Source organism: Mytilus edulis, chromosome 2 (assembly GCF_963676685.1).
Source record: "Mytilus edulis chromosome 2, xbMytEdul2.2, whole genome shotgun sequence".
Lineage (NCBI taxonomy): Eukaryota > Metazoa > Mollusca > Bivalvia > Mytilida > Mytilidae > Mytilus > Mytilus edulis.
Window position 1 is genome coordinate 81,446,570 of NC_092345.1, and position 19,835 is coordinate 81,466,404.

General features: G+C 30.7%; 1 protein-coding gene across 1 annotated transcript; it reads left to right on the forward strand.

The window, feature by feature from the left end:
* The first annotated feature begins 184 nt into the window (after positions 1 to 184).
* Positions 185 to 19,332, forward strand: LOC139513109 (protein OS-9-like). The gene is made up of 16 exons (XM_071301285.1): positions 185 to 372; positions 1,178 to 1,354; positions 3,249 to 3,312; positions 4,465 to 4,538; positions 6,440 to 6,532; positions 7,438 to 7,639; positions 7,862 to 7,927; positions 9,599 to 9,736; positions 10,070 to 10,277; positions 10,602 to 10,735; positions 11,572 to 11,696; positions 12,185 to 12,290; positions 12,682 to 12,771; positions 14,049 to 14,201; positions 14,740 to 14,858; positions 15,315 to 19,332. The coding sequence occupies exons 1-16, from the start codon at positions 220 to 222 to the stop codon at positions 15,411 to 15,413; spliced, it is 2,001 nt and encodes a 666-aa protein (XP_071157386.1). The 5' UTR covers positions 185 to 219; the 3' UTR covers positions 15,414 to 19,332.
* The last annotated feature ends 503 nt before the right edge of the window (positions 19,333 to 19,835 follow it).

A 19,835-nucleotide genomic window follows, 5' to 3' on the forward strand; every position in this document is an offset into this window, starting at 1 on the left:
CTTATATTTGTAAACTAAAATTAAATCCATAGAACACAAATTTGAAATGGTCCAAATAAAAATCACTCAAGAAGGATCATCGAAACTACTAAAGAAATTCAAACTGCAAATATCAGGATCTGGGGAAGAAAAGTGATACGAGTTTTGTCAATACCCTTTCTCCATTCGGAATTAATCTTGTCGCGTAATCATACGCATGCGTATTGAACCAAAACAAACATGGATCACTTTTCCAGCTTCACAATCTTCCTATTACTTTCACAATGTTTTGGAAATATAGTAATGTTTTCAGGAATGTTAGATATAGAAGAAATAAACAACGTAAATTATGGAATCGATATTTTAAAAGAGCCAGTGTTGTTAAAGCCGGAGGTACAAATATGCAGGTTTTCTATACATCCCTCAACATATTTTTTTTTAGCAAATTCGGCCTGAGAAGATCTGAAAACACAGTTATTTTGTTGTGCATTTCTTTAAACCATAAATCTTAATTAAGAAAAATCTCACCTGTGATTTCTCAATTATATTTTTAAACTTTGTTGTGCTACTTTATATATTATAAATTATATCAAAATTATAGAAAACTTCATTATAAATTAAGATTTGTGTATCTTACTATACAAATCCTTGTTCAGCTTACTGTATACACATATTGATTAAAGAACTTATAATATTGCTTTTTTGGAAACTTCAGACCCTTGACCCAAGAATCTGTGACACTTGTCGAACTATTGATGTCATTGAACTTGACGTCGTGCATCAACCAACTTTTCATTGCAGAGTCTGGCATGTCCTGTTGTGATTTAACAAATTTTACTGGAACATTTGTGATGTCCAGTAATGATGGACAAATAGCGATATTAAGGTCACTGGTGTATTGTGTGTTAAAGGAAGGTTGACTATCCAAATAATACATACAGACAATTTTATATTTACCAGTGAGAGGCTTATTGGTAGTGTAAATTATTCTAAAATTTAATTTGTATTCTGTATGTTGCCCCATTTTAGCCATATTAGGGATGTCATGCACATACATCTTGTGATACCCATTGGATCCACAACTAGTTAGATATTAGCTACATTTTTTTGTAAATGTCAACATCTAATTAAAAATGAAATTCATTTAACTAAACACTAATGAATTGCTGTTTCTTTATGATGGAATGTATATTTCTAGGTAGAATTGCCGGTAAATCACATCCATTTAACGTCCAAATATGGACAGAGATATCAATGTCATTTTCCAGACCAAGTGGAAACAGTAAGAAAAACTGAAGAAAAGGAAAAAGAAGCTTTAGAAACTGGAATTCCTGAATTACTTAAACCATTAGAATCTGTACCTTGTTTGCTGAAGGTATATAATTTTTGATGTACTGTTTTAAAGGGACAGATTTTGTTTTTTTTTGCTTAAACTCTATAAAAATAACTTACATCTACATTGTATATAAAGCATGAAACCTTAGGGGATAGGAAATTCTGGAATGTCTATAATTACAGGTATATCATTCAGACCTATATTCAATGCTTTCTGACATAAAATCATTTCAACATATTGATCAGAATGAGACAAAATCGTTTTTACCAATTGTTTTATAATACCTAAACTTGTAAATGCTATTTAAATGGAGCAGAAAGAGAGAGAGGGGAATACACAAGATGATCAATTATTTTAGGAGTTTGGAATTATATAAGCTTCATCAACTGAGTATTTATCAGAAAATGTACCCTGTAAAAAGTGTATGCAAAACAGTGACTAAATGTACATTCAAAAGATTCTAGTTGAAACTAACACTGTAGATAGGCTTAGAATATTTAATTAAAAAAGAAAATTCATATCTGCCTAAGGCCACATATCTTCAAATTTTATAATATTCATTTAGTTCCTTTTTAGCTCACCTGGCCTAAAAGGCCATGTGAGCTTTTCTCATCACTTGGCGTCCGTCGTCGTCGTCGTTAACAATTTTTCAAACATCTTCTCCTCTGAAACTGCTGAATGGATTTGAATGAAACTTAAAATGATTGTTCCTTAGATTATCCTGCACAAAGTGTGTTCTTTAATTTTTGATCCGTCAAAAAACATGGCCGCCGTTACTTAAAATAGAACATAGGGGTCCGATGCAGTTTTTGGCTTATATCTCAAAAACGGAAGCATTTAGAGCAAATCTGACATGGGGTAAAAATGTTTATTAGGTCAAGATCTATCAGCTCAGAAATTTTCAGATGAATCAAACAAACCATTGTTGGGTTGCTGCCACTTAATTGGTAATTTTAAGGAAATTTTGCAGTTTTTGGTCATTATCTTGAATATTATTATAGATGAAGATAAACTGTAAACAGCAAAAATGATCAGCAAAGTAAGATCTACAAATAGATTAATATGACCAAAATTGTCAATTGACCCCTTAAGGGGTAAATGTCTTTTAATGACAATTTTTCACAATTTGTTCATCATATTTGCTAACTTTAAAAAATCTTCTCCTCTGAAACTACTGAATGGATTTGGATGAAACTTAGCATGATAGTTCCTTAGATTATCCTGCACAAAGTGTGTGCTTCGATTTTTGATCCGTCAAAAAACATGGCCGCCCTTACTTTAAATAGAACATAGGGGTCAAATGCAGTTTTTGGCTTATATCTCAAAAACGAAAGCATAGAAGAACTGTAAAGTGTACATGTCCAACTGGCAGGTGTCATCTCACCTTGACCTCATTTTCATGGTTCAGTGGTTATAGTTAAGTTTTTGTGTTTTGGTCTGTTTTTCTTATACTATATGCAATAGGTCTACTAAAATTGGTGTATAGAATGATTGTAAGGTGTACATGTCTAGCTGACAGGTGTCATCTAACCTTGACCTCATTTTCATAGTTCAGTGGTCAAAGTTAACTTTTTTAGTTTTGGTCTATTTTTTCAATACTTTATGCATTAGGTCAACTATATTTGGTGTATGAAAATATTTTATGATCTATATGTCGGTTACGCAGGTTTTATTTGAACTTGACCTCATTTTCACAGTCCATTGCTAAGTTTTAAGTGTTTGTGTTTTGGTCTCATTTTCTTTATTTATAAACAGTAAGTCATATATATTTGTAATATTGAAGAATTGTTAGCTGTACATGTTTGCCTGGCATGGTTCAATATGTTCAATAAGGCATTGTTTACCAGGTGAGCGATTCAGGCTCTTGAGAGCCTCTTGTTTGTTTGTTGTATCTTAAATTATTACCTTGAGTACATGTATATATTTTTTTCAGGCAAAGGATTGGTGGAGTTATGAGTTCTGCTATGGGAAATATATCCGACAATTTCATATTGAAGGTATAAAATAGAAATTAAAACTCTAACTGATGTCTGACAGAACTTTGAAATACTCAAATATTGTGCTTCAATAGGAGATGAAGTATTTTAGGTATCCTAGGCTCTTAAAATTGGTTTTGCTGAGTTTTTTTTGACTGAAAGTCGAAGTTAAAGTTTGTGATTTGGTCAGTTTAAGGGGAACCACAAGTTAAAAGTAAATGATATTTGGTCAGCAGTTGAATCAGTATCAGCACATTTTCATTTCCACGAAGATTATTTGGCCCTGCTCCTTCTGACATGGTTAGGGGATACCACCACTCCTTTCATTTAATTGATTGCTTAATATCCTGATCAGAGCTATGCATGAAAAAGGTTAAATACTAAACTTCAAATGATTTCCAAAATTTCATTAACATACTATCCCTGTTTTAAATTAATGTTGAAAATATCGAAAACTCTTTAAGACATCCATATCTTAAATATATCTTTGCTATAACTTTTCAAGTTCCCCAAAAGAGTTTTTTTTTCTTTCTCAGAGGTCATGTAATTCCTCTCTCATATTACAGGTTGCTAAAATGGGTCACATCCACAATGGGCCTGAAATTTAGGGACACAAAAGTTGGGGAGAGCCGCATCATGAAAGGAGTTTCTGGATGTGCTAATTTATAAAAAAATGAATCATACTTCCTTAACCTAACATTTAACCAAATAAAGTGAAACTGTTGCAGCTTCCAAACGAACCATCATACATATCCAAGTATACGATATGGACTGATTTTCAGAAGAAAATGTAATTACAACTGCCTATGGGAAATCAATTATGCATACTGACGTTAAAGACTCTTCAATACTTATTTCCCTTTACAGAACTTAGGACTAGAGTGTTCTTTTGAAGCCTTTCCTTTATTAAAGTGACTGTTGTGAATGATTGTGAGATATTTGTTTTGAATTGGAAAAACAATTCTTTAGTTATAGAATTTTTTGATTTTTTAAACAGTTTTTGCCCATAAAATTTTATGAAAATTCTACAACCTACAAATGTTATGCTATTATGTTTAAACCTAATCCTAATCTTTTCTAATTCTGTCATATTTCTATTTATCTTTAGTTATGGTAAGAAGGTCAAGCTTATCATTTCCTCGTGATTTGTCAGATTTTTGTTTACTTTTTCAGATGGAAAGATACTTGGAGATATTGTATATTTAGGTTACTATGACTCAGAGAAGGACTGGTCAGAAAGAGAAGAGGTAATTGACATACAGTGTAACACTGTTTCACAATCTGTCATCAATGGTAGTTAGATGTATTTTACAGCATCATTATGCATATCATGTGATATAATTTAGGCTAGTTTATTAAACAAAATGTCAGTAAATGTTAACAATTAGTCTCTATCACAATAGAGGACCTACATTTAATCAAGACTTTTAAAATGCAACCTAACCCAATCTGGGGTGTGGAAATATTTGTTGTGAGCACTTGTCCCTGGGCAAGTAAAACTAAAAATTTTACTTGTCCGGAAAAAAATTTACTTGCCCTGATGATCCCAATAAATATTGAAGTATTTCTTGATAGCTAATATATGATTTTTACTTCGCACTATTGTGCATCACAAACGAATGAAATCCATTTGTTTATATGTGTAAAAAATTAGGAAAGAATGAAATGGGTTAACATCAGTGGGACAGAAACCTAACAGCAAACCAACCAATGAAATGACATGTAAAGGACAATTTTGCAGCAGTTTTGGAATAAAAATTGTAGCCAGTAGGTACATAATATACTAAATTTGAGGACAGTGATTTCTTTTTTTTTTAAATACTCTGTGTCCTCCGTTTGCATTTAAGGTTTTCTACTCGACTCATGATTCTTTTTGTCTTGGCTGCTTGCCCAGCTTTTTATTACGTATTTGTCAATCTGAATCTCGATACAAAATTTAAAGAAATGACACAACCGGTAAATGATGGATAACACTTAATCGACGATCCAGGGTCAATGGACAAAGCCAATGCAATGTTACGCGACTCTGGTTCAAATACTTATTGTTATTTATTTTGGCAATCGATCTATTTCCAGTATCATGTAATATTTATCGTCATGAACATTGGTGTTTTTACTTGCTGAAGATTGGTTTCTTTTACATAAATTAAACATCTTTATACGTTTTGAAATTAATTTTATATTTTTGTTGGATTTGAACTTTGTCTTTTACATGTTGTATATTTTTTTACTTGTCCACGGGCCACCAAGACAAAAATAATTACTTGTCCGGTTGTTCAAATGTACGAGCTTGTACATAACAGATGAATGTTTTGTACACATGGAAAATTTACAACCAATTCATCAAAATTAGAAATACCAGTAATTGAAACCTAGAATTCACTAATACATTCAATAACTTTTTCTTTTACTTTACTTTCAATTTTATCAGTAAATATATCCAGAACAATTGAATTATCTGTAGAAATGACATCATACTTTACTAGGAGAAATTTTGATGTCAAACAGAATTTTGTTGGGTATATATATATATATAACTCGTCTTAACATCAACCCAACAATGTTAGATCTTCGCAAATTTTTTGTTGTGACACCAAATCGCCTGCACTGCAGCCGTCCCGCTAGACCACACGACCACCTGGGCTCTACAAATAATAAAGCTTTCAGTGGCCGTGTGTTACCTTTCCTCGTCAGTTTTAATCTAGCGGCGTACTACAGTACATGATATATAAGGCATGGAGATGTTATTGTTACAGATCAGCTCAATTATCTATAGTAAAGGATCCTACAAATTAATGTAAGATACAGTCACAGAAAATAATTATATTTATAAGTACGTCTGAGTCAGTGACAACTCTACAACAGATTTATATATATGTGTGTGCAAATTTACTCTGGGTAAATTATGCAGATACCATTTGATTGTTCAATATTTCAGTACATTTATATGTTCATCACATACCTAATATTGTACTGGTTTTTGAAATATCTAAGTTATAATTATTATGAATTGGGCTCTAAATTATATGCTTTTGTCTAATCTATGGTCGTGTTGTTGTCTCTTTGACACATTCCCCATTTCCATTCTCAATTTTAGATATTTGTATGATGACACACATGTAATAAGGTGTTTACTATTGAATTTCAGTCCTATAACAAGTTAAACAGATACCATTCTCAGTCATATGTTAATGGGTCAAAGTGTGATCTTACTGGTGATAAAAGGAAAACAGAAGTTAGGGTAAGTTATTGTGTTATCTGTGTAACAAAATCCTTTCAATATCTAGCCAATCCACACATCAGTGTCTAGTAGATTCTACACATCACCATCTAGCAGAATCCACACATCACCATCTAGCAGAATCCACACATCAGTGTCTAGCAGAATCTACACATCACCATCTAGCAAAATACTCACATCACCATCTAGCAAAATAAACACATCAGCATCTAGCAAAATACACACATCAGCATCTAGCAAAATACACACATCAGCATCTAGCAAAATCCACACATCACCATCTAGCAAAATCCACACATCACCATCTAGCAAAATCCACACATCAACATCTAGCAAAATATACACATCATTGTCTAGCAAAATACACACATCACCATCTAGCAAAATACATCAGCATCCAGCAAAATACACACATCAGTGTCTAGCAGAATCCACACATCACCATCTAGCAAAATACACACATCAGTGTCTAGCAGAATCCACACATCACCATCTAGCAAAATACACACATCAGTGTCTAGCAGAATCCACACATCACCATCTAGCAAAATACACACATCACCATCTAGCAAAATACACACATCAGTTTCTAGCAGAATCTAGACATCAGTTTTTAAATGATTCTACAAATCAGTGTCCATCAGAATCCACAATTCATTGTATAGCAGAATTTATACATCAGTATCTAGAAACAAATTTTTATTGCTAAATTATAATGCCTCTAAGGTTTTTAGACTGCTGTATTATTAAGGCATCCTTGTCTGGTGTTATGGTAAACATTGGTATTTTTCAACTCTCTGTGGTTATATGTTTAGACTCTTAATATTGTAGGAATTGAGCTTTCTCATCAATGAAGTTTCTGATTTGAGTAGAACTGTATGCATAATTTGTATTTTTGATTGCAGTTTGTATGTGACGAGGGATCTGGAGATCACATAGGGAGAATAGATGAGCCAGAGACATGTAGTTATGTTATGACTATCCACACAAACAAGATATGTCACCATCCGTACCTTAAACCAATCAAACAAAGCCAGGCTGTGCCCATTACATGTAATCCTTTGTTGACCGAAGAACAGTATGCTGAATATAATCAGATGGTTGAGGGTATTTATCATACAATTTAATGATTATATACAAAAAAATAGAAACTGTTCAATTTGTTTTTTTAGTTCAGGATACATTTTGAATTGAAACTTTTTTCAAAGGCATTGGCCATTGGATTGTCCTTAGCTTGCCAATTTTTTTTTGTAAGATTTATTGTTTAAATTTGCAAGATCTCATCATTTGTTTTATGTTGTTCTATAATTAATATTGGTGTGGTTGTAGAAGAAATAGAAAGGAAAAGGAAAGAGGAAGAAGAGAAGAAAATGAAACAATCAGAACAAAAATTACGTATGTATTTGTATTAGATGTGTAAATTTAGTATCGGTAGCAAGTATTTTTTTTTTAATTATAAAAAAGATTCCAAAGAAAACTTAACTAGTGTTCTTTTTCTGACAGTGAAAAACCAAAAAACAAAATAAACCAAATGCTCTTTTTTTGTCCCCTACTGGCAAAGTTGACTTGATGTTTGCATTCTCGCTGACTGCCAGTTTGTCAATAAGTTTGAGTATCTATGATTGGAGTGATTTTTGCGAAGGTCGTGGTCCTTGGACACAGAAAAAAGCTCCAAATATCAGTTTTCTGCTCTTTATTCTGTATTACCTAAATTAATTGATTAAAAAATTTGAAGGTAAATGTAAATCACTATAACTGCATTTAATTCCATGTATAAAGTATTTTATATTTCTAGAAGGTTGAAATATTTTATTGTCAATTATTATATTTTTAGCTCACTTTGAATTGACTTTTGGTAAAGATTTGATTGCAACTTAATTGTAAATCTGTTTTAATCTTAATTTGTTGTGACTATTTTTTTTTTTAATGAAAATTGACTTTACATGTTGATTGCACAAATTTTATACTTTTGTGGTGTTGTCTAGTATATATTTTGCACTGAAATAGGTTGTTTTTAAGCAATTGTCTCTTCTCATCAATGACATAGTTTTCATTGTGGATCATCCAGCTTCAAAGACAAATATTATATGAAAAATCAAAATCAAACCTTTTGGGTTTCCAGTGTTGAAATAAAACATAATGAAGAAATTAATCAATTGTTGTCCCATTGAAACAGTTTTTGAGAACATAAAATTAGACAAGTAGTTTCACCAAAAAGAAAAGGGTATTTGTTTGTAAATTTGTTTCAGAATGGAAAATTTCCTTGAATTTAAAACCGTTTATAATTGCTGTTTTATTGAAATGATCAGTAAGAGCATTTAACTATGTTTTTTTTATCAAGACCAACTTTCTTTTTATTTCTTTTTATGCCTTTATGTTGCTCTTGGGCATCTGTTGACAATCGTTTTTCTTTGTGTTATTTTTATGGCCCCCGCAGACTTTCGTCGGCCATATATTTTTATCCTTATTATTCTTAAGTGTGAGTTTAAGTGTATTTTGTTAACATTAGTCTTGTTGTATGTTCTTTATTGCTTTAACCACCAGTAAATATATATCTCTTTTTATGCATATTATTTAGATAGTTATCATGATACAAATTGCTACAGTTAAACTAGTTTACAAATTGGAGGAATTTGATTGATACCTGTCAAGGATAAGCTTAATTTGAAACTTCATTATGAATTATTACAAACGAAAGTGAACCAATGCCTGGTGAATCTGTATTATAAATTATTTTGGCTTGTATTGCCTTATTCATTGTATTTAAAACAAAAATTAGATTGTAAAGAAACAAAAGGAATTACACTGTATGGACAATCTCTGAAGAAAGATTCAGGCAAAATAAGTTTCATAAACATTACACAGTTGATTTATTAGGTAACAGATTCATAGACTAAATTGTTTTCTACCGTATACAGATAAAGGATAATTAAACTAAAACTGCTTATGATACAGAATTAGCCTCACTTAATGTATTTGAGAATCAACATATTCCATAGCTCAAACACAAAAACACAAGGGATAAGATACATTAAAGATGTAACATAATGTGTACACATATTGCAGATTATACAGAAACAGGTGGTGACGATGTAGATGAAGAATCATTTCAAGTTTTTGATGAGAATGGTGAATTAAAAAATATCGATGATGTTAACTGGAACACAGATACCAAAAGTGATTCGCTTACTAATTCACTGAAAGGTAAATTTTATAATAGTATCAATGGAAATAGGTTGAACCACTTTTATAGTAATTCATTGGAAAGTGAAATGTTATGCAGTTGTCCCCAAACAGCTGTTTCATTTTCAGTCCTATAGTTTGTGTTTTACAAATAATATAATAAAAAACATGCACAACTTTACATTGGCACATTGGCACATTGGCACATTTTATTATCAAACTTTTTTTAATAAAGTGATATAAACTAAAATACATGTACCCAATTGATTAACTAAAATATTCATTTGTTTGCTGTTTGACCTTTCTAGTTATAACTTCACTCTGCAAAACTTGACTAAATAATTGTATTTACAGATGCTGAATTAAAAGTAAAAGTACAGGTTATAAATAACTTGGATGACCTAGAAAAGGTGTTCAAAGATTTAAAGAAAACTGAAAATGCAGGTGGAAAATTGACATCAGATTCTGTGGTGAATGTAAATGAAAAGAAATCAGAAACAGACAAAGACACAAATGAGAAAGATACAGAAAATACAGAGAAAACTACTCTTACTTTTGAAAAGTAGGTATTTGTTCTGTCATGAAAGCCTCCGTACTGATTTATACTGGATGCATGAAAATTTAAGCAAAAATTAGCATTGAAAGTCAGTGAATTGTTTGGGGAGGGGGGGGGGAATTTATTATTTGATTTGATGAATTAGGCATTACGGTATATAAAGGTGTCACTATTAACATGACATCAGTAGTTTTAAAAATGTAATGTGAACCCATTAAGATAAAATGTAAAGAAACTAATAGATTATTTTTTTCATTTTAAATTGGGATTTTTAATTTTGTTGAAATGATACTTCATTGTCTTTATTTTTCTTCAAACATTGTAATTCAGAAGTAAACTAAAAGATAAGTCAAAATCCATGGTGTCAGAAGTTGTTGAAGAGATGGACCAAACAGATAAAACAGAAGATATGGATGATCTCCTTGATGAAGATGACACTTCCTTAATTGAAGAATTTGATAAAGGTATGTTCTGTGTGGCTTACCCCCCCGCATTTTTGCGCCTGTCCCAAGTCAGGAGCCTCTGGCCTTTGTTAGTCTTGTATTATTTTAATTTTAGTTTCTTGTGTACAATTTGGAAATTAGTATGGCGTTCATTATCACTGGACTAGTATATATTTGTTTAGGGGCCAGCTGAAGGATGCCTCCGGGTGTGGGAATTTCTCGCTACATTGAAGACCTGTTGGTGACCCTCTGCTGTTGTTTTTTATTTGGTCGGGTTGTTGTCTCTTTGACACATTCCCCATTTCCATTCTCAATTTTATTTATTGCCAACATATTCTATACATAAGTGTTCATACAAACAATATTTAATTTTTGAGCCTGCAAAATGCTCCACAGACCCTTTTTTCAAATTGATGACATCATAGGCATCTCTGTCTGTCCATCTTTCCATATTTTTTTAATCTGTCCTTGTTTATCAGCAATAAAAACTGGGCTGTTAAGTAATTGTGTAAGTACCTACTAAAGGGGTAGTGTCAATCAGATTTGAATAATTTTAAATATATTATGGAAATTTAAGAATACATTTTTACATTTTCAGATAGAACTAATTTACTCCCAATTGTTACCTTTAAACTATCCAAACTTATTTTTAAAAAGTCCCCTTGGCAGATCAGATCATTAGAACTATGTAGGAAATATCAAAACTAAAGTTTTAAATCAGGCACTAAAAATTTCACGATAATTTAGAAAAAGATACGAGGGGTGCATAAATTTACCTTATGTAAAAGTTTTTTTATTTTTACACCATTAATGATTGCGAAATATGTTTATGTTGAACATACTTTTAATTTTAATAGGATTAAAGGACACAAAATTTACAGATTTGAAGACCAGACTTGAGAAAAACAAAGCATCTTTATCAGATTTACAAAGTCAAGTTAAAGATGCCATGGAGCAGGAATTGGATGGTATAGTTGAGGAGGTATGAAATACATCACTTTTTTGTCAACAATTTGTTATTTTTACTGGCTTGCTAAATGTTAAGAAAGAATATCTTTATTAAGACATAACACCAATGCACTACCTCTGAAAATAGGTTGTAAGTGTTCTGCAGTTAATTGATTACTATTAGGACATGCATAACTTGTATATTTTTACCTCTGTCACTGTGGAACTGCAAAAGCATGTTTTGTTACAGCTCTACTTGATTCATCAGTTGGTCTGGAATGACCGTTGGTAAAACCTTCTTGAAGTCCTTTTTGATTGTATGAATGGGAATGATTTTATATTTGGTCTGCAGCTTAATAATATTGAGTTGTAATTATTAAGCTATTTTTATTCCACCATACAGCCACTATCTGTTTGCCAATAGGTTGAAATTTTACATCACTAATAGTTCCAGAGAAATTTTCTGAAAACCTGTTCTTGACTTTTATGGAAGGAAAGGGTTTTATATTGTTTGTTTTTAAGGCTGAGGAAGAAGTGGGTGTAAATTTGGAAGAAAAGAAGAAGTCTTACAAGCATCTGACAGAATCACTAGAAAACCTTATAAAAAGATTAGATAATACACAGGAAGGTATATATAGTCAGATTAGGTTTCATAAAAAGTGAGATCATAAAAATTTTGCTTTATATCTACTCAAGTTATTTAATTTCAATATATAAACCTGGAAAAAGTATTCCAAACTTCCATTGAAAACAATGTAAAATGACATGATTGTAGAATGTGTATAATTTGGATTTTACTAAATACTTTTAATCCTTTTATGGTTTAAAATTCTACCTTTCTTTAAGTTATGCCCCTGTATAACATTACATGCAAAAGGGGAGGGTCATTATCTATGTCCCATGGAAATCTTCTCCATTTCTTTGCTATTCATTTAATATAAAACTATGTGTGTTTTTTTTATTATTATTAAGTCATAGATCCTGAATTTGAATATCTTTTTACTGACATTTTTTTTCAGAAATAGACAAGGTTGATAAACATATAGAAGAAGCCACGGATGATTTGACTGCCTTGAAAGAAGAAACAGATATAAAAGACAAAATTCAAGGTAATGCTTGACCAATCAGGTTAAAGCTTGACCAATCAAGGTGACATGGTCATTCATATTTCTATCTTTTTTATGATAGTATGATGTTAGTAAAATTATGGCTTTTCTAATGAAATAAAAAAAAATATTGTTAATTTTTACAGGATACAAGTTTTAAAGAAAATTATTGGCACATCATGAAATTCATACGCCAATGTAAAATCATATGCATACTCTTGTAGTACACCACAGGAGACAAAGGGGAAAAGTGTAACTATACCCACCATGCATAAAATTGAATAAAAAAATATTTAATTCTTATATGTTGCAATTAATGTGAGTTTCAATTAATCTAATGGATTGTATACAATGGTACAACTTATTTTTGACATCTTATGAAGTTTCCTGCATACAGGGTAGAATATGCAAACCCACAGGAGCAAAAAAGATCACCTTAATTTTTCCAAGGTAGTCCTGCTTGCCCCAACAGCTGTAGTTCTATCAAATAAAGAGGATAATTTCACTCCTTTGACATCAAACAACAATGGGTGTTGTCAAGAAGTTTTCAACAACTTTGCATCAAAACAATTGAGAATGCATAGAAAGAAATAATCCCCTTATTTTCTACTTTATTTCTATTAAAAATTCATGGTAAATTCTATTATAAAAAAGAACAAGTAATGAAAAAAATTAGGCAGGGGTTCCCCTAGTGAAACTGCCGTTTAAACTATCACCCTTCTATTTAGGCCTTTAAGAGTGGGCAAAGGAAGAAACAATGCCAAGAGATTGGGATGAAGCTCTCCTTATCCCGAAAGAATTTCATCTCTCTGCAAGAGATAGATCATTTAAAACAATTGAAAAAAATGAAAAAGAATACATACCTGGAAGCTATTTTTTATATATTATTATATATATTAAAATTAGTTCTGGTGCCCTACCGGCCTAGACGTTTTCGTTGCTCATCCCCCTTTTTACCACTAGTTCAAACCTATAAACATTTATCTTTTACCTAAGGTTATATCAGTTTGGCCAGGAACTGGAACTGATAGCCACTGTCCACTTTGCAACGTTCATGCTGGAGGAAGTGAAAATTTACCAAGTTCAAGGGAGATAACTTAGGACAATTATACTTCCAGTAAACAGAAAATCGCTGAAATGATGAGTTTGGAACGCAAATATCACGACAATAATTTCTTTTTTTTTTTTATTTATTTGTAACACCAACATAAATCATTATTTAAAAATGTAGACTATTATGAATTTTATGCATCTTTACTTAGCCTATTTTTTTTTTTAAGGACCTGACAGTGATGAGAGAGTAAAAGTTCGAGTCACACGAGTTAACAAGAAAGAATTACAGAAAACAGATGATAAAAAACAAACGTCAGAAATAGAAAATGTAGAAATTCAGATAAAAGATGAACTGGAAAAAGCAGGTTTAGATTTAGCAGGTAGAAAAATTTGAAGGTTTTTTATAACTGTTAGTTCTTTGACCAACAAATTTGATGGGTAATATATTGAAGTGCCTTTGGTAACCACATCTATATATGCACTCCAGCCAGTAAAATAAACTGATATAATTGTAGCCTCATGATGTGGAGAAGCATCCTTCAAAGTCTCCTTCTCTCTCTAAAGCACATGTTTTAAATATGAGAATTTCAGTTTTATTAAGATTCTAGGTTTAATTTCAGTTCTCAGATGCGTAAAACATAGTCATATGACTTACTGACTATTACATATATTTCCTAAAAGTAATTCACTTTATTCTTGAAATTAAGCTTCATTAATTTATATTAAGTTATGATCCAAGTTCAGCTATTAAAAACTAAAGAAAAATTGTAAAATCTCAGTAAATACTCCTTATTTAAAAAAATTTACACTCATGATACATATTAATTATCATTTTTCAAAACCATCACAATTTGTCATCCATTGATAGGCCAAATATGGTACTTCAGCTGTTTTCATTATTTCTTTTTTTTTTAACAGGTGGTAAAGTACAGGTTAAAATAATAACAGCTGGTTATTATGACAAAAAAGGAGAACCAATTAAAACATTATCAGCAGATGATTCAGATGCATTTAAAAATATGATTGTCTCCATACTGGTAAGTAGTAGTATAGACTATTTCAGTTGTACGTTGAATAAGGAAATTAGGTTTCAGACTTATAACAGCAGAGGGATTCCTAAATAATGAGGCTTAAAAGGGAAAACCAAGAATCATATAAATGAAAGCAGACAATTGAAAATAAAAAGAACTGGTTGAGAGATGCTATTCTATCTGTTAAATGAACAATACAATTATGTGCATCAGTAAAATACAATTTGACACAAAACTTTTTGCAATGAAAGAGATACTCATTAGACTGCAGCACACGTTTAAAACTTCAACTTTTCCAAACATCATGGAAACCAGCAAATATTTTCATAAAAGCAAAAAACTCTTGAGATCCCTTCAAAAATAACTGGATAAACCCTTGGGATAAGATGGTAAAAGTAATAATACTTACCTTGATTTACCCTGAGAGAGGCTGGTAATATAATTGACAAATATTTATTTTAGGGAGGAGATCAGGAAGCAGCTCAGGAAGCAAATAAATACCAAGAGCAGGAAGACAATTACAGCTTTGTATGGCAAAATAAAGACAAGAAAACATCATAATCTTACAATCAAATTATCTAGTTATTGATGGATATTATGTAAAGTTTTTAGTGCTCTTTTCTGTTAATTTGTTACACAGTTTAAAGATGGGTTGTCTGTATTTGGCAGAATTATGCTTTAATTTGTCGTTTATTTATTGTTATTTTCAGTAATATTTTTTTTTATTATGAGAATATTTTTTTGTATTTTGAATGATTTACCTTCAATTCTCTGGTTTAACTTTTATTTTTTATCCAAATTCAGTTTCCGAAATGTTGTGGTTTAATAATTAAATCACTCTTTTCATTTCCAATGTCGAAGATATCTGGACAATTGCAAAGAATCAACTCTAAGGGAAGACTTTAATAGTACCTATTTCTAATATAAAATAATAAATAAACTTTAAATATCAATGATATTATGCTTTGCAAATCTACAGCATTGATTTATATAATTAATGTAGAAATATACATCTATTTAACGGGTACATTTGATGGTGCTGATAGTCTTTGTTTACATTAGTCTAACTAAATTTTGTCATAATCACAAACCAGTGAAGTTTTAAAAATTTTGCCTTAAAGTTATTATTTGTTCAGAATATGAAGAATCTATTGATTTTAATATTGATATAGTTAATATGCTTGGTAAGTGAGGTAGTGAATTTGTTAAATATTAAATCAAAATAGATTCAAGATCACATATATGTCTTTGATATGGGATTGGTTCTTTGATTGTTGTAAAAAGGAAACTGTAATTTAACTGCTAAAATTGTATATTGTACTGCTGTTTTATTTGCCTTTTTTTGCCATTATCTTGAAAAAAAACTATACTAGCTAGATAAAAAAAAGGATGATTGCAGTAATGATCTCACAGCAGAAGCCTGAAAAATAATCAGAAAAAGATTTAAAATATAGCCCCTGAAATGTCATATATCATAGAAGGTCACTGTTTTGGGTTTTGTCTTGAAGAAGGTAGATTGAAATTTTGAATTGCAAAATGTTCAGCAAAAACCTATCTAAATTTCTTAAAAATCACATATCCCATTGACCATTTCAGTGAAATAACCTCTTATTTAAATAGATAGATAGTAGATAACCCTTAGTTAAATAGGACCTACTGTTATAAGCTCAATAATTAATCCACCTAATAATATTCTGTGATATTTTAGAATGATGGCTATTGATATTTATGCTTCAAATACAATCTAGTCATTTTATCTTTCAAAAGTTTGTTATTTGTAGTATTTGTGTCAGTGTATTTAGTAATAGAATAGATTGTGGTAAATTTATCTGTATAATGTTAATTAAGACAATTCTGTGTACATTCCTGATATATGTTTAATATATCATAACAATAATATGTTCTATAATTGGACTTTACACATGCCAACACTGAACATTTTTAGCATTATAAAGAATATATTGCATTTAAAAAAAAATTGTGCCAGTAGCAAAGAATGCAGAAAACAAATTTACAGTTGAAATAAGTTACAAATTATGTACACATATATATATGACATAAAAATCAGATGAACAGATTTTCTTAAATGTACACAACTTGTATCCATTAAACAAGAAGTGCAGTATATGTTTATAGATGTTATAAAACTTTATATGATTTGTATTTTTTTTTATGGATAATGAGTCTATTGGCTATTAGTTGTTTTTTGGAATAAATTTTGTTATGTTATTTTCAGCTTTAACTATTTTGTGTTGATTAACTTCTATATCAATGATTATTATTCATAAAAAGCTGCTTAGGACTCTGTTTCAAAGGGAGGTCTATCTCTTTGAAATAGTGCTAGAACACACCAGCGAAATCGCGGGCATTTAGAGCTTAGTTGAAAGTATGAAAACTGTTGTAAGATGAATTGTCTTAAAAGATTTTGTCTAGAGAATTTCAGAAAAGGTATCAAAAATTTCAGAAAAGGTATCAAAATTCATAGGTACTTGGAGACAGGATATATTTTTAAGCTCTCTCCCTTTTTTTCAAAGTCGGTTATTTTTTTTGTTTTCTGTTAAATTCCATTATTGTCTTGTATGACTTAAAAGTTGGGTCTGATGATGGAAAAAATATCCGGACGCCTTTATTTTCGTTTTTCTCTCAAAATAACCCAAACCGAATAATCATAAGAATAGATGACAAATGCAACTATGCATGGTACCTATAGAACACAGAGGCATGATGATTAATTTATTGTGGAAGGAATAGAAGCAACACACAAAATGAGGTCTTCTCGTTTAATTGTATAGATGTGCTTCTTTTTGCAACACAAAATGTAATTTGTTTTTATCAACATTATAGCATTTTGAAAAGTTGCATGCATATGTGAGATGAGGAATTTACATAAATTTGTCATGTAAAACATTGCAATAGACATAAACCTAAATATAACAACTGTTTTTGGAGATAGTTCTTATTTCAGCCTTGGACATGAATACATTAAAGTGTAAAATTGAACTACTTGTACACCAACTTTATTTATTGGTTGTTTGACTATATTTCATGTTTTGTAATGATCTAGGTAAAGCTTTTCATTGTTTAATGCTGCTGATATTGCCCCTCTCTCATTTCAGTGTTTGTTAATAGATATTTTTGTAAATATTTGGCCAATAATATTAGAGTGAAAATCAATTGGTAGATTCCATGTCCCTTCAAAATTTAATGACATTATTTTTGCATTACCTTCAATGGACTTTGGTGATGAGGCACTTCTGTCTTCCTGCAGAGTCTGTTGAGACATGATGTCTTGAAATTTACCAGTAAGAAACCCATGGCACCAAATTTAGAAATTTTTTTTTCATTGAATAGGTTTATGATAATTTTTTTACTCTACTTCTTCATGGGTCTTGTGAGCTTTTCTCATATGGTGTCCTTTGTGTTGTTACCATAAAAAAAAGTCATCCCTCTGGAACCACTGAAAAGATTTCAGCCAAATTAAGCCTGAATGATCCTCAAGATATCTAGTATAAAATCTCAAAGTAAAATGTTTGTTCATCCAAAATAGATACAAGCTCTAAACTGTGAAAACTATTAGCTAACATAAATCTGCAAATAGTTCATCATGACTCAAATTTTTAATTTATTTCTAATAAGAATTAATGCCCTATAAACACAAGTTTTATCAATATTTAACATTTATGCTTTTCTTTTTAAAACTATTATAGATAGAGGGAAACTTTAAACAACAAATATAAATAACAAAATAAGATCTACAAATCACTGAATAATAATCTTGATTTTCAATTGAATCCTTGTAGGAGTTATTGCTTTAAATGACCATGTGTGAATTATATTGAAGTAAATGAGGTTCATGAAGGAAAACTCTAATTGATTAGATAGTTCCACAAACTTGTTTTACTTGGAAATGTAGTTTTAAATGAAATAAGCCATATATCCCATTGTTCTAAATGTTGTTCTTTAGCCAGTTATCTTCTTGCCCAATTAAATTTTTATACATCTTTTGAATTAAGGTTGGAAACTTAATTTAAGGTTAATAATTGAAAGAACTGATTATCTGGAAATTCTGAGACTAAGTTTTGTATGTCAAACTGAAGCATAAGAATTTGTAAATGATTTTGGGATCTTCTGAAAAGCAAAGAAAATAATTTCATTCAAATGGGAAAATCTGTATGGTACTACCTAATTACTTTTCATGAGAACAACTATAATAAGTGAAACGAAAATAAAGCAAGAAATGCATGCACATTGTACATGTAAGCAAGAAAGAAAAAAAGTTTTTTGTCCATCTCAAATGGTTCATCTTATAAACATTTACGTTTGTGAGGGAAAACTATTGTGTGGCTGCTATTTGTTAAAATTAAATCTTTCTTTATTGAAGATATATATGTATTACATGTGTTGCATTTATCTGTATGCTTTCTGTCTGATTATTCTTTCTTTATAGAAAATATTGTTGAATAAATGTTATGTTTTTTTTTAATATTTTTTGTGTTTTCTCATCCTTAAACTAACTTATATGCAGCATCTACAAATAGATCTTTGTTTTCCTCTTTGAACATAAGTTGAAGCACACGCTTAAAAATAGATAACATCTGTAAAAATGAGGAGATCAGTTATGCCAATAGGAAAACTATCCACCAAAGTTCAAATAAAGTGGATGTAAGCAGTAATAGGCAAACATACAGCCTTCAACAATGAGGAAAAATCATACTGTATAGTTGGCTATAAAAGCCCCTGGCATGAAAAATGTGAAACAATTCAATAGGGAAAACTCATAAAAAAGCTCATAAAGACAACCACTAACCTACAGGCTTCTAACTTGGGTCGCACATAAAGAATGTGGATGTGGTGAAACATGTTTTTGATCCCTCAACCCACCTCTAAGCTACAACATTTCTTATGTTGGGCTGTTACACCAAACTATATTCATCAGATTGATACAAAGCAGAAAAACATCCAACATAAACACAGACCAGATGT